The sequence below is a fragment of the Notothenia coriiceps genome, unplaced genomic scaffold (assembly GCF_000735185.1).
Source record: "Notothenia coriiceps isolate Sejong01 unplaced genomic scaffold, NC01 NC01_scaffold00000339, whole genome shotgun sequence".
NCBI classification, from domain to species: domain Eukaryota; kingdom Metazoa; phylum Chordata; class Actinopteri; order Perciformes; family Nototheniidae; genus Notothenia; species Notothenia coriiceps.
In genome coordinates, this window is record NW_011333040.1 from 24213605 (window position 1) to 24236415 (window position 22811).

At 38.4% G+C, this 22811-nt stretch overlaps 1 protein-coding gene across 4 annotated transcripts in view; it reads left to right on the plus strand.

Annotated features, from left to right (window-relative positions):
* The window catches only part of gria2b (glutamate receptor, ionotropic, AMPA 2b), a 64293-nt gene extending 47901 nt beyond the window's left edge, over positions 1-16392 (plus strand). The window contains exons 5-16 of one of the 4 annotated variants that reach the window (XM_010775875.1): positions 3080-3133; positions 3244-3402; positions 4945-5112; positions 6325-6429; positions 6604-6711; positions 7165-7371; positions 7458-7825; positions 9265-9463; positions 9794-10041; positions 11304-11418; positions 13510-13644; positions 14294-16392. In XM_010775875.1, the coding sequence (XP_010774177.1) occupies positions 3080-3133; positions 3244-3402; positions 4945-5112; positions 6325-6429; positions 6604-6711; positions 7165-7371; positions 7458-7825; positions 9265-9463; positions 9794-10041; positions 11304-11418; positions 13510-13644; positions 14294-14458 (2031 nt within the window). In that variant the 3' untranslated portion in view covers positions 14459-16392. Of the gene's footprint in view, positions 1-3079; positions 3134-3243; positions 3403-4944; positions 5113-6324; positions 6430-6603; positions 6712-7164; positions 7372-7457; positions 7826-9264; positions 9464-9793; positions 10042-11303; positions 11419-11909; positions 12025-13509; positions 13759-14293 lie in introns of all 4 variants that reach the window. The other 3 variants (XM_010775881.1, XM_010775887.1, XM_010775895.1) reach the window with 3 other exon arrangements.
* The last annotated feature ends 6419 nt before the right edge of the window (positions 16393-22811 follow it).

Sequence of the window (22811 nt, forward strand, 5' to 3'; positions counted from 1 at the left end):
GAGCAGGTAGTGTGTAGATGTCTTTTAACCTTTAACTGCCGTGCCAAAGAAAAAAGCTATGGATTTTTTTTTTTTACATTTTCTTATCAAATGGGCCACACAAATAAGCACAAACACATTTTTTTTAACTGACCACACAGTTTTGTTTTTATGAGCCTCTACAAATGGTCGAGCTGGCCTGCCTATGGTAAAAATAATCATCATATACAGTACAGTATTTGTATGCATCAAACTCAAAATAAAACACAAACTCAAATAACATTTGTTTCTTTTATTGAAAATTAGGAAAGTATATACAACCAGAATATATTCATAAAAGATAATAAATTATAATTGTAAAAAAAAAAAAAATGGAAAAAAGTCATGTAAAGTGTTTTTCATGATAAAAAAAAGACTTGCTCATCTTACTGTATGCTGAATTGGCCTAACAAGAAACCACTGGCCTAACAGCACATGTCCATATCCTGTGTTGGCCTAACTTGCTCATCTGTGTGCAATTTTGGGCTGAATGCCATGCATGAAAGGTGCTCTATAAATTATTATCACTCTTTCACTCTGAGACTCATAAGGCAGTACTAGATTTAGTAATATTACCATGAATCTAGCCATTTATTTACCATATTTTATTGGAAAACATCTCTGAAACTCTGAAAAAGTCATATTGCTAGCTTGCCATAAAAGGCCAATTCGACCGATTGGTTGAGCATATTTTCAAAAAAATAATTACACCCTTGTTAAAACTTTTTTTGTACATCAAGTTATCTAATTATGTTCAGTCAGTGCCCTGCCACTAAAATATGTCAAAAATGATATGGTTACCTTACAAAAGTTAACCAAAAAGAGTGATTTCTTCAGCAGTGATTTTTAGCATTGCCAACTTTCTCAGTTGAAGCTAGCTGAAGGGCATTCTGTTTGAACCACAGTGACATCTAGAGGTTGTTTTGTGCATAACATGTCAACCAAAGGGTAGAGCTGGCTGAATCAGATGGATTTTTTTTTTTTCAACAAGATATCAAGACGCGAAATGTGCTCTACCAAATGGTGGTGCTGGCAGTTAAAGGTATATACAAGGCAATATACTGTATGTAGGCAGTATACTGCAAAAAATAAGAAATCCGTAACATCTGCTAAAAACATTGAGGACCTACAGTACACTGTTATCTTGACATGATTTGGAAAGGTTTGCCACGCTGTAAGCACAGAGTTTCTGGTATTGGTGTATTGTCTTTCTTTGATCTGTCATTTGTGACTTTCAAGCGGGTTGGGTGAGCTGGGATTCAGGTAGACGACTGAGGGATGCTGCTGCCATGTTTTCAGTTGTTGGAACAAATAATGCACTTATGGGGGTGTACTGCTGTCAGCAGTCAGACCTCTGTGGTTTGTTCAGGTCCAGTTTTTCTTTTGTTATCTCTTCCATATCACAGCCTGTAATTTGAAAGCATCTCAAGGAAGCTAGAATCCAAGGAAGCAAGTGTCTTATCTTTTCTTATGATTCTCTCTTTACTATAAACCATCAATGAGAGTTATAAATATATTGAACAATAAGAGAATAGTTTACATATCTGCTTATTAAAGCATCAAGATCTTCCTATAGCTTGCCCATAATGGTTAAGACAACACTTTTCATTATTTTGTTGTATCCATATTGTAGGTACTTACAATGCTTATACAACACTGCTATATTAGATATAAGAATGTTAGTGAGTGTGATATGGGTTTCACTACTTTTTTTGTATTTCCATATTGATTTTGTGATTTGCTATGTTCAATTACCAGACTAATTCTGGGCAACACCGTTAATGGTTTCATTAAATTAGACTATGTAACTAATACAGATTGAAATTGGCCAATTTGACTTAATTTAAATTCACAGGATGTTAGAAAACAGCAGGGAAGAGTCATAAAATCCCCAAAATGACTCATCTTTTACACAGCAATGTACCCACAGTTTGCTAACAGAAGCTATCATAAGCTGCTGGCCATGCCAGACAAGGAACACTTAATAAATCATAATTCAGTCAAGCCAAAAATGCAACCACAAACAAGACACTTTTACTAACGACAGTCTACTACAGTCCAACTGAACTGAAAATGTAGCTTGCCTTTTAACAATTCAAGAACATAATTGCTACCTTCCTTTCTGTTTCACGATATTTAATTAGAAAACGGCCAAGAAGAAGGGCAAATATGAATATCTTATTGTGTGAGAATACAATTTGGAAGTGTAAATAACAATTACCGGCAGGGATTGCAGGCAATGCTAACAGCCTCATTGTCCTTGAATTACTACTGTAGGACAAAAGTGATATTCAGCCCAAATGGGTTCATTTGATACGGCACTTAGAAAAACAACATTGTCACAAGGACCCAGCAGCCCAGCAGATGTAGAAAGGAACCATAACAATTATACTAATTGTTCATTTATGCGGTAAACAAAACTGCAATTAAAGGAAAAACAGATGCACATAAACAGGTTATATTTACTCCACCCTTTACCCAGGAGAGAGGCTTATCGATTAGCATTTAAAGCATGCCAACTTCTGTTTAAATGAATGCTGAATTAAATCAATGTCTGCAGCCTCACTGCCTGTTTATCTGGGAAAAACAGAATCCGTTCAGGTGGAAGTTTCTTGCTTCATGTCAAAGACATTTACGGGCGAGATAAACAACCTTATTATTCAAATTCTTCAAGCCGCGGCGGCCCTGACAAACGGAGGTGCCACTCAGGCAATAGGATTAGTTTCAGGTGTCTCATTTATGTGAGGTACTGAAACGGTACATAACTGAGATGTTCATGTTATTTTCTGCTTTTCTGCTCTCCAGATAAGGGTAATTTATTTGGAATTGGATCTCTCTGTCCAGCAGTATTTGACTGTAAACAACTTAGTCTTTTCCTTTGTGATAAAGGTTAGGAATGTCCGCCATGTTCGGGTTGGAAGTGACAAATTATAATGTCGGAATATCATTTCAAATTTGTACAGTTTTGATAGGTATTTGTTTTGCCATCTTGTTTACCCGAGACTTGCCGTACTCTTCATCCTATTTGAGCTTATTTTGTATGTTTCTCATTACTCTGCAGATCATCACAATTGGCAGACATGTTAAAGGCTACCACTACATTATAGCCAATCTGGTAAGTTAACACATGTTCTACATTTGTCCAAGATTTTGGTACCACTTTAAATGTTTCTAAAATGCCTCAGATTGAGAGATTACATCTAGGTCTAATCTTTTTGTTATCAGGGTTTCATTGATGGGGACCTAACCAAAATCCAGTATGGCGGTGCCAACGTGTCTGGCTTTCAGATTGTTGACTTCGAGGATCCTTTGGTGTCCAAGTTTGACCAGAGATGGGAAGCCCTAGAAGAAAAGGAGTATCCTGGTGCTGACAGTAAAATAAAGGTAAGTTTAAACATTCACACACGTTGCTTTTTCTTTATTTGCGAGACAGGTTTGTTGGTGAAAGTGTCTTTGTAAGCACTTTAATGTGCCTCGGTTGCTCTAATGTAAGTAAACAATGCTGTCACTACAACCGATTTTATGACCACATTGCACTGTGTGTGCATTATTAAACACCTCTCTGAGTGAAGATTATTCTGCTCTGTAACCCAACGATACATACATTTTCCCATGAGTGCTAGCATGTCTTATACAGATTATATTATTTAATATGCACGCAATGTCAATTGAATCTTATGATATTAAATCAAGATGTTTTTTTTGTTGCCTATACCAGCCATTCGATGTAACTAAGTATAATAGCATAATCTCTCAGAATTGAACTCGCCTCCCACTCTGTGTCTTCAAGAGACTGTAAACTACTCGCAATTTACATATCAGCCTCCGCCAAAAAACTTCCAGCACCTTCTGTCTGAACAATTGTCAAAGTTCAGGATCTTTTTTATTACCTCACAGCCAGGCTGCCGAAAGTGGTTCAAGTCCGGGTGAAAAATCACTCTGACATTTACAACGCTGAACAAACTATGGCAGCACAGACCAAAAATAGAATCAGAAAATTAAAAAGACTATCAAAATACTCTCTAATTAAGACTAGTTGCCTTAACACTGAGCAGGACGTGTGGCTTGTGAGTGTTCAATACTTATTTTCAACATTATCATTTGTTTTAAACATGAACATGAGGTTAGACCTTAGAGTTAAAGCCTCTTTTGTCATCTAATTATTCTGTTCATAAAACATTGTTGAGGCGAAGTTGTGTTCAAGATCCATAGTTTGACTTGAGGCAAAGACCTGACATTATCTATGTTTGACTCAAGTCATAAATCCATCTGCATTGGAGCAAATCATGTTATTGTAGCAAAATGTGACTCCACAGGTCTGCTCTTTTTCCAAGTGAATTTAGTGTTTGGAAATAACTTCTTCATTTATTCTCTCAGCAGTGATGTTCTCTTTTATAGAGCAATCTTTGACCAGCTGTGCTGGTAAACCAAGAGCGTGCTGTGCCTGTGTGTCTGCAGTTTAATGACACCACATTCAGTGACTTCTTGGTCTTATTTAACTTTCTCACTGCTATTCCAAGAAAGACAAGGCGTAAACCTAAAGGATACGGGTGAAAACAGCCTGGAGCTTTGTTATCGTCAAAAGACCAGAGCCAATAACACATTTTAGCCAAAGCAGTCAATCAGGAGTACATTTTGTTTTTTCGTTATGGACTTCTTTTATTTGTGAATGTTGAGCTTTCTGGGTATTTATGGTAGATTCAAACTAACTAAAGTAAACAAAAAAAAAAACATGTATCAGAATCAGAATGGCTGATTAATTGCTTTTAGGGTTCTTGACCAACAACTCAAATCAATCGCCAAGGATGAATCAATATCAGCATATGGCGAGAGTAAACATTATGGTTGAAGCAAGGGTTAAGCTGACATATTCGTACCTCTCTGTCAACCCCAACCTCAATATCTGATGTCTTTGTCCTGCTCTAGTACACATCAGCGTTGACCTACGACGCCGTGCAGGTGATGACGGAGGCCTTCCGCTACCTGCACAAGCAACGCATCGACTTCACCAGGAGGGCCAACACTGGGGACTGCCTGGCCAACCCCGCTGTCCCCTGGGCTCAGGGAGGGGAGATAGAGCGAGCACTAAAACAGGTAACACATCTTACTTATACTCATCCTTTAATATGAGGAAGATCTCTCGTGAGAAATGCAGCAAATGTCCACACTGTTTTTACCATGTGGGAACATGCAGCTATACGGACAGCTGTTCTTCAGAAGAGAAACAGAGCTGAGCTTTGAATCAAGACAGATTAGCATCACTGAGAAATGGAGCCTTTCAGCAAATACTATTTTTTCTATAGCTACAGGTTCTGTCTTTGGAATACTAATCAAATTGTTAAGAACAAAAGATAAGAACAATCGATATTAACAGAGAATCTAGACTTAAGGTAATCATATTCAGACAACGTATACCTATTCTGAAACAACATCATGGGTAAAACGTGCAGATACAAATAAAGAAAAAGTACGTGAAACACTTTTTATCAAGAGAAATGCTTATGATGTTACACCAAGAGTTTGGGTTTATCGTCCATGCTGAGACTGTTGTGATCGTTTGAGCCTTGGTAAGGAATGTCGACGTAAGCTTTTCCAGAGATGATAAGCACTTTGCTTTGATGCCCTCGTCTTGTACACAGGAAGTCTGGATATGCATATTCAAGATGGGGAATAGTTGCTTGAAACCAGCCCATCGGGACAAGACAGGGAGCTAGTGGGTCGTGATCAAACATGTCAGATGATGAGCTTGTGTTTTATGCACACGTTTAATTAAAAAATGTTGTTTTTCACCCTAAAATACATACACTGTGTTTTGTTTCGAAGCAACACATAATAATGTTTACAGGATAACTCCACAGGATACCATTAAGCCTCCTTCTGGTCCTTTTCGCCGTGGCACTTTTGTTATTTAAATTGGCTACCAAAAAGAAGAAGAGATGGAAATTAATTTCCAAGTTTCTCATCACAGGCTGCCGTCTCCTCTCAAATCTAAAGAGTGTCCTCATGTCTTTTCTTCTCTTTGAAGCGCGGCATGAAACCTCATTTCAATCAATGTAGGATCACAGCGCTTACTTAGTACTGCAAAAAAAGAGGAGAATACCAGGACACCACTCTCAACTGTTCCTCATGGATAATAAGAAGCTTCTTCCAAGCTGAAATGTCTTCCCCCAGATTAGCTCAGATCCAACTACGTCTTTGAATGCAGTTTGATGAATAATACAACATACATCAAAAAGCTGTTTGCATGTGACGGAGCAGTCACTCTGCAGATGCATTTTTCTAACTGTTTGATTTCATGTCTCTAAGGTGCGTGTGGAAGGCCTGACAGGAAACATCCAGTTTGATCAACATGGCAAGAGAGTCAACTACTCAGTGAACATAATGGAGTTAAAGACTAACGGCCCTGTAAAGGTAAGCATCCATTCCACTACTCTAGAAATGAAGGGATTTACAAATGTTATTGGATATTTCTTTATCATATGGATGGTTTAAATGTGAGGCTCAGATCATGTAAAATAGCACTTTTACAGTAGTACTCAATTACATACACATGTTTCATGATATTTTTGGTTGTCTTCCCAACAGATTGGCTACTGGAATGAAGTTGACAAAATGGCCGTCACCAAATCTGATGTCTTTGCAAATGAATCGACAGGAATGGAAAACAAAACAGTGATTGTCACCACAATCTTGGTAAATATTCAAATATATGATTGCTTGTATAAACGGCTTTCATTGTGTTTCAGGGTCTCCCTTTCTGGTGTCGAGTAGCTTGGGATACAGCTCTTACTGTCGCACATTTTTCAATGCCTTGGACAAAACAAAAGATACATTTAAATGTTATTTACATTCATTGAGAGTGAATTTGCCTAGCCAACATGATTTAGGTATTTTCAATCTCACATTTTCCATTATGGAGAGGTTTCTTCTGTTTTGTTGTAGCACATCATTTCTGTATAAATCATGTTATCAGATTGACAACCAGTTTACCACCAGGCCACTTATTTACACGTATATGCTTTGTTTTAGATCCTTGCTTTCTTCTAGTCACAACGAACTGTCAGCCTGAAGTGAATAATTTGTTTTTAAAGCTGCTTTTACCATTGTTATTTGTGCTGAGTAATGTTTTCTGTTTTCGTCTTTCAGGAAGCTCCATATGTAATGCTGAAAAAGAACTCTGAACAGTTTACTGACAATGAGCGCTACGAGGGTTACTGTGTAGATCTGGCTGCGGAGATAGCGAAGCACTGCGGCTTCAAATATCAACTGAAAATAGTGAGTGACGGGAAATACGGAGCCAGAGATGCAGAGACCAAAATCTGGAACGGGATGGTTGGAGAGCTGGTGTACGGGGTGAGTGGTCTTTAACAAAAGGTAACATGAGTCATTGATCAACACCACATGGCACCTATTCTAAATATTCCGTTTTGGTTTTATAGAAAGCTGACATTGCAGTGGCTCCTCTGACCATCACTTTGGTACGAGAGGAAGTGATTGACTTCTCCAAACCCTTCATGTCTCTGGGAATCTCCATCATGATAAAAAAGCCTCAGAAATCCAAACCTGGTGTCTTTTCTTTCCTGGACCCGCTGGCCTACGAGATCTGGATGTGTATCGTGTTTGCCTACATAGGCGTAAGCGTGGTGCTGTTCCTTGTCAGCCGCTTCAGCCCGTACGAGTGGCACACTGAGGAGTATGAGGACGGGCAGATCCAGACCAATGAGTCGACGAATGAGTTTGGCATATTCAACAGCCTGTGGTTCTCCCTTGGAGCCTTCATGCGCCAAGGCTGTGACATCTCACCTAGGTAGGTCAGACAATTCAACAGCCGTAGTGTTTTTCTCACTTTAATCAACCACACATAACTTGTGACTTGAATGTAAGTGTGCTTTATTGCATTTCTTACAGAGGTTATTTTGCAAATGTGACTTAACACTTATGTTGTGTTCGGGTCTCCCGTGACCCGTTTCAAGTTAAAATTATATAATAACTACGCTCTAGTTTTTTTTATCGGAACAAGGCTTCATGATATCCTCCACAACAGCTATATAAACACTACAAAACTGATTTAGACAATTTTAGCCAAGTCTGAAGGTCTCTAAAAAAAAAAGTGTATAATTTGGTGTTGGGGTCTGGGGGAGGCCCAGCAGAATTGTTTTGGGTCACTCAGGGTCAAATTTGGCCCAATCAAGATTCATCTTTGACTTTAGACACCCCTCCCCCTTCATCCACTGTAACAATACTTTTTTGCAACATGCACCAGGTCTTACCTTTTGTCCAAAGCAACTGACAATACAACAGTAGAATAAACCATGAAGATAGCTTTCAATAAGACCAATTATAGTGTTACTGGATTGGCATTAAATAAACCAAACTTTTCCATGAGCTAGCTGCAGAAATAAGTTGTTTTTTGTTTTGCTTTAAGCCTACCCCTAACATGTTGCAACTCAGGGTTACTTTGCCACTTGAAATCAAACAAACGATCTAGTTTAGCTAAGAATTTTTCCAAGCTGCCCAAAGGAGACTCACTTGTTATAAATTCCTGCCAGGAATCTTCCAAACTACATCAAAACATCTAGTTTTTTGGTAGTAAGGTAACAAGGTCCACAAGAAGGACTGCTCATATCTCAAAGTATGCCAGCCAGAGGCATTCCTGCTGTGCTATACTTTATTCAAAAGTGCCTAAAAGGGTGATAGACTCTGTGATTGCTCATGCTTTCATTTTGTACGTTCTAGATACAAGTTATGTATGTCCTGCAGTGCTAAATAAGGGAGTTAAGTAAATGGTTCTCCTTCATTAATTTAGTGTCAGATACACTTTTGCATATAAAGATTTAATATCTTGTGAGAGCAGGCACTTGTAAGTAATGTAAGAGTCTTGTTTTCCCCGGAGATGATTCAACATGTCTTCTACATCTCATCCCGGTGATGTGAGGAGTGTGAACATGCCTCCCGATCAGGAGACTGTGTTGTTTATTATTATTATATAATGCTAGGTTATTTCTCCAACTGAAGCAAGACCTTTCTACCTAGTAATTCAAAGGCTATCACTTGAATTGCTTATCAAAATCCATTAAGAAATCCTGTTAATAAAAATAACACTTTAATGAAATCTCGTCCATCCACTCACTACAGTTGCAGAATCTTTCGTTGATAAGGAATAATATTTGAAATACCGGTACATGTAATGTACTATGGAATCATAACAAACACAAATCAACATATATTGATTTGTTTTTCCAATAGATCTCTGTCTGGGCGCATTGTTGGGGGCGTTTGGTGGTTCTTCACTTTAATCATCATCTCCTCCTACACCGCCAACCTGGCTGCTTTCCTGACTGTCGAGAGGATGGTCTCGCCCATTGAAAGCGCAGAGGATCTTGCCAAACAGAGTGAGATAGCCTATGGGACTCTGGACTCTGGCTCTACCAAAGAGTTTTTTAGGGTAAGAGATACTCTCTTATTCTATTACTGTAGAAACAAGGCTTTAGGTTTAAGACTTCAAACTTTAACACAACATACTTTACTTCTTGCATGTTCTTTCGCTGAAAATACTACCTTGTGCTGGAAATGAAATCTTAGGGGTATCATGAATTTCCTGTACGCAGTAAGGTTTACCCCGAAATATATAGTCAATTGATGCCTTACTCAACCTAAAGTAACATCAGCATACCATTCAATTTTGTTTGGAACAAATCCTAATGTGTCTAAAAGCTGATATAACTTGACTTTATTAAGAAAAGGTGTCGTTTCCTTTTTATTTTTTTCAAAACAGCGCTCAAAAATTGCCCTCTTTGACAAAATGTGGACATACATGCGCAGTGCGGAGCCCTCTGTGTTTGTGAAAACCACAGCCGAGGGGGTCGTGAGAGTCCGCAAGTCCAAGGGGAAGTACGCCTACCTGCTGGAGTCCACCATGAACGAGTACATCGAGCAGCGGAAACCCTGCGACACCATGAAGGTTGGAGGGAACCTCGACTCCAAAGGATACGGGATCGCTACGCCGAAAGGATCCTCATTAAGGTGGGTGGAATAGTATAACAATGTGTCCAATGTTGTTATAGTATCCCACCTACCCTGATGTAGCTTTGCTTATTTGTCTCTGGTTTGTATAAGGAGATGAGGTAAAGCCAATTCCCCTTCAAATTCTTTAAAACCCATTGCAATTTATTGTAAGTCGATAAATTGCAAAAAAATGTTTAGTCATTTTTTTTGATATTTGATTATTGACAAATTTGCTGCAATATTTTCCAAAATTATTACTATTAACGAATGACCGAGTATATTGAGACTCATTCCTCTAATCCAGGCTGGTTTTCAGCTGGGTTTTTGAGATTATTTTATTACTCCTATATACTCTTATTAATCTGGATTTGAACCTTTTCTAATGCTCCCATCATCTAAATTTAGATTGCTCTCCTATAGTCTTTATGTTTAGTACTGTCCTAGCTTGTCTTTTTATATGTTTCTATATGCTTAACAATTTGCCTTACTGTTCTGCTCTTTCTCTCATTTGAATAATGTTGAATTGTTGCATAGTTATATGATAAGATATTTTAGGAATGTATAGATAAATGTCTATTTTCTTACTGTGTGATTTGCTAAACCCTTGCAGTACACTCATTTTATTTAATGACATAATGACTTTTTCCTTTGTGGAAAACAATTGGACGAAACTCAAAATATATACCGCCTTTTATTTGTGGCACTGCTTGGGTTTCAATATGTATTAAGTATGCATTGTTGAATTCTGATTATTGAAGCCATTTAGATATCTATTATAGCTTTTTTCTCAGTGTGCCCCTCAATTGGATCAGCTGCACCAAAAACTCCCTCACCAAACTATTATTTAATGGGTAGTTGGGTTAGATGGTAATGTATTTGGGAAATGTTGCATGTTTCTGACATATTTCCATGAGGTCTAACCATGTTTCCCCCATTACTGCTGTTTTGCTGTCTCTCTTTTAGTGGAGTCACTTGCCAGACACTGTTATATGTATGTTGTGGATGTGAGTACGTTGCTGTAGCCACTAGTCCCCCTAGTCTTAGCACTCTGTCCTCTCTGTTGTGTTACAGCTATGCTCTGCCACCTTTGACAAACATTCATGTTACACTTGATCTTGATTATAGGATAGCTATTTTTTATAGAACTACCCAAATACTATGAGAGGGGAGGGGGGATAATATACATAAATCTACAATTTTATCTCTAAAATGAGGGAGTGATAGACAGACGATTGATAAGTGGCTCACCCTGTCTTACAAGTATGTTTTATCGTTTCAAGAAATGCGGTTAACCTCGCAGTACTAAAACTGAATGAGCAAGGCCTGTTGGACAAATTGAAAAACAAATGGTGGTACGACAAAGGAGAGTGCGGCAGCGGGGGAGGTGATTCCAAGGTCAGCCCCAGTGAGCAAAGTGATGGGTAACTCATTGCAACTCCCAAAAGTAAGCAGCAAACCAGCACAGATCCCGATCCACACTGACAGCAGGCCAGTCACCTGCTGAGTCAGCGCCACAGAAAGCAACCCTCAGCACCGTGAATCATCGGCACGTACTGACAATCAGGTCTCCAAAGAAAGTACAAGACATCTACCTTGAACTTATTAGCTTAGCCTCTTCCCATTGGCCCACTGAACTTGGATATACGGTATATCTGTTGCCTTTGCTGCTTACTTCAGGCGATACGTTAATGCACATTTGGCTCTGCAAAACTCGTATTTGCTTAGGCCAAATGGCGCATCAACGTTTATCGCCACTGCAACGGAAAGAAGAGAAAGAAATGTAAGAAAGAGAATCAAAGACAGAAAAAAAAAGTTTAATCAGTGTTAATGTAATAATAACATAAAATAACATTGATAATGTTATTTATGTTATTTTCCACGTGAAGAACGCCAGTAAACCTTGCGGTATTGAAACTCAGTGAGCAAGGAGTCTTAGACAAGCTGAAAAACAAATGGTGGTACGATAAGGGTGAATGTGGAGCCAAGGACTCTGGAAGTAAGGTTAGTCACTGCAGGTTCTATGTGATTCAAGCACACTCATAATTATTAGTGGGAATGACCCCATTTAAAGTAATGATAAATCATTTCAAGCAAATGCACAAACAAAGCATGAGATGCCTTGGTAAGATGTAATTTACTAATGCCTGCAGACTTACTAATGATTAATACCATTTATATTATTTTATAATACAGTAATGCATGCAATGTCATTCTTGAAATGTGCACTTTTTATCAAAATGACCCGTTAAATCCTCTTTTTCCAGCTCCCCAATATTCAAAGACAAATGAAATGGAAAGCTTTTTTCTTACAAAAAAGCATTCATGAGATATTAATCAATTAAAACATTTGGACACAGCTACACAAAGGAAACGCTCACAGCAATACTGAATACTGAAATCTGACAGTGATTGGCTAATCTCTGGACCATCTATAAAGGGTGTCCAATGGTGTTAACTGTCCTCTGTTGTATTCGTACCACTGTCTTTCACTGTGTAGTACCGTGTGTGAGTCTTGTTTTTGTTTATTTATGTTTGCGTGGCCTCGTGTTGATCTAAGTGTGTTATTAATGGAGTTCACACTGATTTCACAGTTACCTCTCACTCTTATCACTTAAAATATATCACAAATTATGAAAAAACCCACCATAAAAACAAACAAATAGCAAACCGCTCCTTCACCTACCTTTTTTCCCAATGTTAAGCTTCATGAAATCAATTATTAATGAAACGATCCGTGTGAAAAAATGAAGTACTTAGTTCTGAGTGATTCTCTTTCCTCAGTTGGCACTTGTTTCTTTTCCTTGATAATTGATACTCACCTCTGTCTTGTCACTAGTCCCAATTTTTAAACCGTGTAATTGTAAATGTGTTGTCTATGGCTGTGCTGTTGTCACTTTTCCAAACACACATATATTGTGCACCACTTTGAAAAGGTAGAGCCCTATGTATCCATTTGGCATCCACCTTAAATGAATACATGGGTGTTTAACGCGCTAAAAGAACTCACTGTACTGTATGTGTCAGACCCCAATTGGTTTATTACTAAGCTGTCTTCCTCCTTGTCTCTGTCTATAAGTAAAGGTCTTTGAGCACGTTTGTAACAGCTTAGCCCTTTGTTATGGGCAACCCATGTAAATGGTCCTTGTACAGTACAAATTTTGGATGTAGATCCACAACACATAGACTGTATATGCACTGCATACAAACTGTTGCTGCATTTCATTATGATTACAGTACTAACCAACCTACACTGCTTTAAATTTACCCCAAATGAAAAAGCACCTGTGTGTTATGTCTTGTTAATTTCTGTGCTTTTTAGATATTATTGGCTGTCAAACAAATGTATTATCATTATTAGATGTAGTGGTGCATTTTTGTGCATTTATAGTATTTGTTGTGATTGTTATATTCATGTGCATTTAAAAAACATTTTTCAACTTTCACTTTTGCCCTTCCGCTAACCTCTGTCTCGTGTGCATTTCACAGGAGAAGACCAGCGCTCTCAGCCTGAGCAACGTGGCTGGGGTATTCTACATTCTGGTCGGGGGACTCGGCTTGGCCATGCTGGTGGCCTTGATTGAGTTCTGTTACAAGTCCCGAGCCGAGGCCAAGCGAATGAAGGTGGCAAAGAATGCACAGAATATTAACCCACCTTCCTCGCAGAATTCCCAGAATTTTGCAACTTATAAGGAAGGTTACAACGTATATGGGATCGAAAGTGTAAAAATTTAGGGGGTAGGGAACGAGGTTTTCATAAATTCCCCCAAATGCACGCTTTTTTGGCTCCATCCGTTCCATCCTTCAGTGTTAGTGAATGAAGAGGTTGGCCACAGGATCGTATGTACTGGTGACTTATGATTTAATGAGAGAGAGAGAGAGAGAGAGAGAAAGCTATTACCCTTTTTAAAGACTAAAACTGTGTTCGTCCATTTAAGTTTCCTTACTATTTTGAACCATTTTCATGTATGACTGTTGATGGCCATGCTTGTTAATACCTCTGTCCTAGTAACGCATTTCAACAATAATGCTTGTGATGACCATGCATAAGCATTTACATGATCATTTAATCTTGCATTGTGTTACCCATCGAGATCATATTTGGTTCTCATCTACATTGTCAAGTTTTCAACATTTTATAATCTTTTAAGCTTACGTATGTTGAGATACCCTAACCTAACATGTTGCCTCCTTGTTTGTTTATGGATCCTTGTGGGTGTGAATGTTTGTGCTGGATTGTGTGTGCCCGTACACGTGACATTTGTGTATTTAGATGACCTTTGGGGACGCCATGAGGAACAAAGCAAGACTTTCCGTCACTGGAAGTAACGGGGAGAATGGTCGGGTGATGACTCCAGAGTTTCCTAAATCTGTCCACGCTGTCCCGTACGCGAGACCTGACATGGGACTAAACGTCAGCCTGACAGATCTGTCCTGATCAATGAGAAACTTCTGAGTGCCTTACAATGGTTTCAATAGAGCGTTTTTTTTCTCTTTGCCGTCCTGCCCTCCCTCCTTCTGTTCTGCGGCTTTTTCTGTCTGTCTGGTGAAAAAGGAAAAAGATGGAGGCTTCATTTTGTGGCTCACAAAGACTTGTATTGTTGCTCTCTGTCTCTATTTCTCACCGTATAAAACCCCTCTTTCTCTCTGGGTGGAATTACATCTCGGAATATAAAAGGGAGGCTCTTTTTTTTCTAAACTGATGACACCACGCTTTCCTATCTTACTGTCTGGACTGGACTGAAACAGAGACGAGGGCTTGATTGACGGCAACGGCTGCTTCTGGGAGTCCGAGTTTCAGTCATCTCAACTGTGTGTGTGTGTGTGTGTGTGTGTGTGTGTGTGTGTGTGTGTGTGTGTGTGTGTGTGTGTGTGTGTGTGTGTGTGTGTGTGTGTGTGTGTGTGTGTGTGTGTGTGTGTGTGTGTGTGTGTGTCAGAGGAAGATTTCGTCAAAATCACACTGTTTCTGTAGCCCCCACCGCCGAACAGGATTTTCAAGCACACTTGATATCATCTGCATTAAGATGTGAAAATGTCCTTTTTTTTCTAAGAAAATCAACAAAAAAAAGTTTATTGAAAAAAAGTATTTTTATGTATTTTCACAAAATAGCTTTTAAATAAACTTGCTTACATACTGGTTGGATATAACATCTTAATGTGTGAGTATTCAAAAGGAATAAAATACTAAACAGCTTATAGTTCCATATTTTTAAAGCCAAATACATTGCATATGGGGCTGAGATGTTGAAATCATGTAATTAATTCTTATTCTAAACTTTTCCTGTATATTTTATTCTTTAACATTTGGTGTTGATATGAAATATATGTCAATGCTTGACATTTGGAATCAATCCTTCTACGTTTTACTTGTTAGAGTTGGTACAGCAATTTTGCTTTATACTTTTGTCTTTTTGTTTTGCTTACAAGCTTTTGTTGTTTGTATTTTTTCTGCCGAGAACCAGGGTTGTTCTACTTTGAAAAAGGAAATTGAACTGTTTACATGCCATCAATGCAAAACAAAAAAAATAGTACAGTATTACCGCATCACATTTTAAAGTGACATCAAAAAGAGGCATCGACATCTACACAGTGGTTTTAAATGCCAAATAAGTGACAGTGCCAAAATCTAGTGCCAGTAGATATGAATATAGTCCTAATATAATCAATCACTGTCATCTCAGTGAATGTAAATTATACATTCTGTAATTTTTGTAACTAGATGTACAGTTGGTGGCAATGACAGTGCTAATACAATAGCCTTTACGCTTTGTTTCTCCATGTATTTTGCATTGATCTGACAATAAAGTAGCACCAGTTGCATGTTGTTGCAGAAAATATTACATATGTTTATTTCATTACTGCCAAACATGCATTTTCATTTAAATGTTGAAGTTGTGAGGTTAATTGTTTGAAATTGGAAATATAATGTTAGACATATATACAATATATACATACATATATTTTATACAAAAAGTTTGAAAATGAAAAATGATAGCCCCTTTTCATCAAAGCTACTCCTTCCTTTAAATACTAAATTTGGTTACTTATTAAACTAATGTTTTTTTTTAGATATTTAGTCCCAACATAAGTTATTTAGAAAACTTATGCAGACAAGCACTTTTAATTATAAGACACACTTTGTTTTATTTTTTCTAAAATTGACTTATGACGAGTCCTCAACTGCAACACACAAGGTAAACTGTATTCATATTATTACTGTTGTTTTTTAAATGAACAATATAAACATGTAGTTGCTTATTAAATTTCATCGCATATTCAGGCTATTCTCACTGACATTTTGTATATGGAATGTGTGCTGACTTGTTTATTTTTTGGGACTCTTTCTAAATAAAAGTGGCTGATCTCTTGTTATCTCAAAGTGTTTGTCATTTATTTTTGCTTGAGCAGCCCTTATCCTGAAGAAAGCATCACTGAACAAGTTTTTTATTAAATTAAAACTTTATTAAATGTCTTAAATGGACAGGACATTTAAAGGAGCCCTTTTTATGCTTTTGGGGTTTTTCCTCTCATGTAAATGGTCTGAGTATTTTCTCTCTCCCCCCCCTGCCTGAATTATGCCTCCATTGGACTTTCTTCCGGAACAAAGTGACATCACCATGTAACACTCACGCTTCTATTGGCTATAGCTCTCCAGCACATTGTGTGTGATAGGCTAAGGGGCGGGACATCTCTAAGCGGTTCACCAATCACACATTTCTGGGCTCTGGTTGCAGACAGAGGGTGAAACGAGTAGCTGCAACACAAGGCAGTATGAAAAAAATAAAGATCTCTTTCAATATTAAAGTATGTAAACATTTTAACACGGAAAAAAGTCAATGATGCAAATATATTTGATTGAATTTTACATATACAAATATCATTATTGGTTACACGTTTTAAGTTGTAGCTGTGTAGTTTATCATAAAACGGATCATTATAATGCCAAGGTTATTTGGTCAAGTTACAGGCTCTGTTCACGTACATTTTCAGACTTTAAAACGCTCTGCACACTGCACATGTGCTTTCAATTACTCCGGCTGATTAGTCTTCTGCTTAGGTCAGGTTGAGCCTGGGTGTGGCTGTGCTGGAGTTTGTGATGCCCCTGAACTTGATAACCAGGTCAGGACACAGACTTAGTGATGCAGTCTAGTGACTACTTGTCTGTGAACTGCTTAATACAAGGTCCAAAATGCCTACATCATTGCACAGAGGAAAGTTTGCGTGTGTATTGAAAGTGTATTAAAATTAAACAGGTCAGAAAAGGTGCAGTTTAACATAACACAGCTTTGAGTCCCCAGCAATACAGCTGCTGAGTAAAGTAGATCAAATGAACGGTTCTTGAGATGTGCAAAGTACACACACACACACACGCACGCACGCACGCACGCACGCACGCACACACACACACACACACAAACACACACACACATTAAAACACATCAACAGAGACTTTTTAGATATAATCCATTTTTGGTCACATCTTCAAACGTATCATTTCTGCTTTTCAGGTAAAGCAGCATTATCTGCTAGTGTTGTCACACACAGGGGGAAACATGTTTTTTCAGTGAAATATAAAGGAAGCCATGCGGTCCTATGATTCCAGAGGGACTTCCCTTTGGGAACATGAATAGTTCACTGTCACTGTTTAGTCTCATCTCAGATCTCTAAACCTGTGTTGTTACCTCCATGCATTACACTGTAGAATGTACATGATGTGTAAAACTCATGGGGTGGATGGTGGTTCCTTGAAGTGACAGGGAACACTTGCTTAAAAAAAAGCTCTTTGCTCGAGGCAAAAATCCCACTCTGCTCCTGTCGTACACCACCTACACTCCACCCACACACACTGGTCTAAACAGTATCATAGAGGAGAGGGGTGGCTCACCATCTGCTGTAAAGGTGCATCAGATGGCTCATGGTTAGTTGACACATCTGTTCTTCGTGAAAAGACTCTTTAGCCAGTTGGACCACTCTTAGAGTTCATGTCTCACCTCCAGCAGTCCTTGTGTGTTTGCTACTATTGATACTGTATCTGTGATCATTTATATTTTGGTTTGAAAGACAAGAACGAATATCAGTCTTCGGCATGATGGCAACCAAAGAATAAAGATACTAAAGGCCTTCCTAACAAGATTACTCTGGGGGGGGGGAGACTATTATTCTTTGTCTCACATGCATGCATGCGTGTATGATTAATGGGCAGTTTACAGCTAGGGTTATGATATGCAAGAGTATTTAAGATAATAGCTTGCTATCAGCCCAAGTGCACATTGCCAGCAGTCATCATATTTTACAACATGTGAGCATGAGAACAGATACAGTACATACATATATCATAACACTGCATTTGTCGAGATTAAAGTCCACAGATTGATCTTGAAGCTATTTAAAGAGCAGAATTGCCTCAGAATGATTAGATTGAATATGAACGTTACGGTACCTCTACAGCTTAAAGGTGTTCACAAATTAAGCCATCTTATTTTACGTCTCCTTGATCCTCTTTCCTTTAATGACAGAAGGATTTAGTTATTAAATTAGATATCTACAATTTGAAAGCGAGATATTCTGATACAAATAATATTTTGCCTATGAAACAGAATAATGCATGCACTTTTAGGCATTGCTCGTTGAAATCAAATATAAACACATTTCCCTATTTCAGTTTTACATATATTTCCCTGTATATCTGCGGAATAACAGCACCCTTTTGCTGTTTGACTTTCACCCACAGTAAAAATATTTTCATAACCTTAATGAGCCCCCCTTTTTGTAGTTTTACCCTTTAATTTAAGACCAATGACTTATTAAAGGTTAGGATTATCCCCTGGCTACATGGCAAACCTTTCACTTGTGAGAGTAGCTGCAGCCTGAGGTTGGTTGCCATGTATTGCTTTTGAAGTTTTTATACCTGCATGATATGAGTATTATTAATACGTGTGTAACAAGGTTGAAAAAATACGAAACATGTATTTAGATTCTGACTTTAGAAAGCAGCCCACCTTTGATTTTGTTGTGTGGAAATGATTTATTGAAGTAACATTCCCCAGGAGCTATTCCGTATTTCCACCAATCAGTCTCACCACCGTTGTGTAATCAAGTGTGCTTATGGGCCATTAGTTCAGCCTATCACGCCACGAAGGGATGGTTAACCAAAATGAATTTTCACCCATGTGAGCAATCAGCCTGAGAGGTGCAATCTCTCTCTTTCTCTCTCTCTCTCTCTCTCCCCAGCATTTCACATTGCCGGGTGTCATAGGACGTTTGGAGAGGATCCTCCATTGGCTGAAGCTAACGATGACAGAACGGCCTGAATCTGTCGCCTCATATGGTAGCAGCATTAGCACAGCCTGGGCAATGCTTCATTCAGATGTATTAACTAAGGCCTTACCTTTCGTTCATTCTAATGCAGCAATGATAGAGAAATGCTCACACAAAAATGGTTGTGCATATTTGAAATACAAGAGCCTAATGCAACCAAGTGTCACAAACTTCCATCAACTTATTGCCGTAGTCCTATTTTTATTAGACACTGAAACACGGCTTTCATCTTACTGTTTCAGTCAAACAATGTAATATTTTGTGTCTATCTCGTTCACATTAGGAATCAAATATGAGTAATAGATTTGGTGACATTTAGTTTCTTATTGATCCATTTTATCTCTACTTTTACACAGCTCATTTTTTTCTGTGACATTTGTGGTTTGCCTAGCTTAGTCAGTCGGCCAGCTAAACTTAATGGAGGTGACATCAAACTTAAATGTCACCAGACTGCAATCAAGGAGACAATTTATGTCAGAATTGTTATTGACTTATTTACCCATTTAAGAGACCAATGGAACATACAGTATTAGGACATGTTTTGCAAGGTATTTCCAGACATCTGCAAATAAAAGAGTAACAATCATGGCATCTAAAACAGCAGCTCAGTTTCCTGTCAGTCCAGACAAAGGGCAGAGAATGGCAATGTCCAGTCCTTTTAGCACCTGAGCTATAAGACAGCGATGCAAACAAAGGATCAGATGAATTTACATCACAGTGATTCAGATGGCCATGGACAGGGATTAGCTTTGCCTCTCAAACCCCTTCAGCAAAGAGATGTTTACTACAACAGAGCAAGATTACACCATGTAATGCACAATGTTTCCGTTGGTGAAACACTTTTGATAAAATAGGTCACACATAATTGTTTAACCTAATTAATTGCAGTCTCTTAGGGATGAATATAATTAATTTTATCTCATAAGAAAAAGCCTGGAGATGAGAAACTATTCCTTTTCTCTCAAATTAAGAACTGTTTTCATTGTCATGGCATTAAATAACATGACCTGTTGTCTTTGAATCAGGAACAAGTATTGTTGCTGCTGCATTCTACGGGTGCATTACTCAAAAACAATTCACAATTGTGATGTTATATGCTGTGAATTTATTTAGATGAGTACATAACACTGGTTGAGATAAATGATAATTGATTAGCATGTGGATTCAATTAACCCAAAATGGCTCCGGGTAGCCAATAAATGTTGTTGTTGTTGTTGGGAGAAATGTCAACACTCATTAGTGTTGTAACATGAAAAATGACGTTGTATAGACCATGTTATCTAGTTAAATATATAGGAAAAAAAACGATTTGAACTTCATTTATGCCGTACATAATATTTATACTATTTTGACTTAATCAAAAAAACAAAAAAGGGAGAATTTATTAAGAATAAAAGATTTATAAAATGTTGCAAAGGCAAAATATGAACTATAAAAGCAAGTAACACTACTGAAACCTTTAGACCCCCCCAAAAGAAGCATGAGGAGGTAACTTGGGGGGCTCTTCACTTCTTTGAAACCAAATGTTGCGCGTCTTGTGAAGAAGGGGATAGACTTATCGTGTGGTACACATCTTAAAGGCAAGGACATTTCCAATGCAGATGCCACATTTCTGAATAATTTCTGCTTGTATTATGCACAGCCCCTAATAGAATGGTTCATAAGTGTTTACTCCTCTCATTAGTCCATACCTCTAATTGGGGAGGGGGGGGATAAGATTACTCTCTTACTGGATGTAATCTAATCACCACAGAGCGATTAGAAACCCAGAGTGCCTACATCTCAGCACTGCCACGCAGAGCAAGGATGAGCAACATATTTCTGAAGCAGCCAAGGTGGGTGGGTGGTGTTGTGTGCTGTAAAACAGTTATCCTCTGGCTGGGTTGTCATGGCAACTGTGTTTGCTGGGTTTCTCATGTTCCAGTACAGCATGTCATCCCTGTACTGTTGCACGTTGGCGCGCAAATAGGTTGGGGTGGGGGATGGGTTTGCTCCTTCATGCATACCTCCATTTTAAGTGAACCATGAAAATAAAACAAACAGCTGTTGTGATGTATCTGTGGAGAAGGTATATAATCATGTGTGTGATGGATAGATTGAAAGTGAGGAGGGGGATTCAAGATGAACTGAGAGCTTTTCTCTTGAACGATGTTGAATACATTTCCATGGTAACAGACCATGGCAAGCTGTTGTTCTGTGTTTTTTTTTTATATCGCTTCAAGCACATCGAAAGGTGTGCGAGCAGCTTTGAGGTGGCATTTATTCGGCAAATGTCACGGATGCGACTCAGCACACGCAGCAGCTGTGTTTAATAACAGTGACATTCAAAATAAAGCAATGCTAAGATTTGCACTTTGATCACAATTTATCTTTATTCATGACTTCCCTCAGCGTTGTGACAGGTTAAGTAATATATGTGCTGCAATCAATCAAACATCTGAGTGTGTTTCCAGAGATCCATCTTCATTTCCGTTTTTCATTGACTGAGAGTAATTTCTAACGTTCAAGCAAGCAACACGAAGAAAAAAAAACTGCCCTCACGAACAAACAATTCAATAATTTCCTCCATATTATCGGCAGAGAATGTTTCCCTGTCCCCTTTCAATGTTTCGCATTGTTCATACTTACTTGCTTCCAATGCTGGCTGAGCAATAAACTAATGTGCTGTCTCCTAATACTGTGGGATATATGACCGTGTACAGAGGGAGGCCATCGTTAGATGCTGCTGTGAGCTCTCAAGAAAATGGATCCTTACAACAGACAACAGATACAATTCTAAGAGAAATGTACGTCATGATTATGCACCGCCGTGGATCTACCATTTCTTCCCATTTTACAGAACCCCGGAGACGACCTTATATGAATCAATAAATGATTTATACTGTTAGCAGCAAGCATGAGCTTCTAATCTGAATAATTGCACGAGTCAAAAGCAGTTCCTAATTCAGTTGAATGCCACCATGAATGAATGCACATTTAATGATATTTGAAAGAAGATTCAAAATAATGATGACTCTGATAAAGAATTGGTAAACAACATTGCAGCTCATCTGATGGCAGAATATGCAGCAGCTGTTTGGGGCGTGTCACAGTCAGGTGCCATCTGTGCAAAGACGCTGTAAGGGTGAAGACTTGGTTAGGCGTTAGGCATTAGGGTTAGGTTAAGGGTAATGGGTAAGGTTAGGAATGTGTTGGTTATGGTTAAGGTTAGGATAAGTCTCCAGGAAATGCATGTAAGTCAATGCAATGTCCGCTGAAGTGACCTAACCTTAACCATAACCAACACATTCCTAACCTTACCCATTACCCTTANCAAAATGGTTTTCACAAAGATACAAGTACAGATAAACCCAATCACCCAATCACAAACGCACACACGCACGCACACACACACACACACACACACACACACACACACACACACACTTACAGTTGCCGATCAGCAGCAGTGAGCCTATGCTCATGCATAGCTG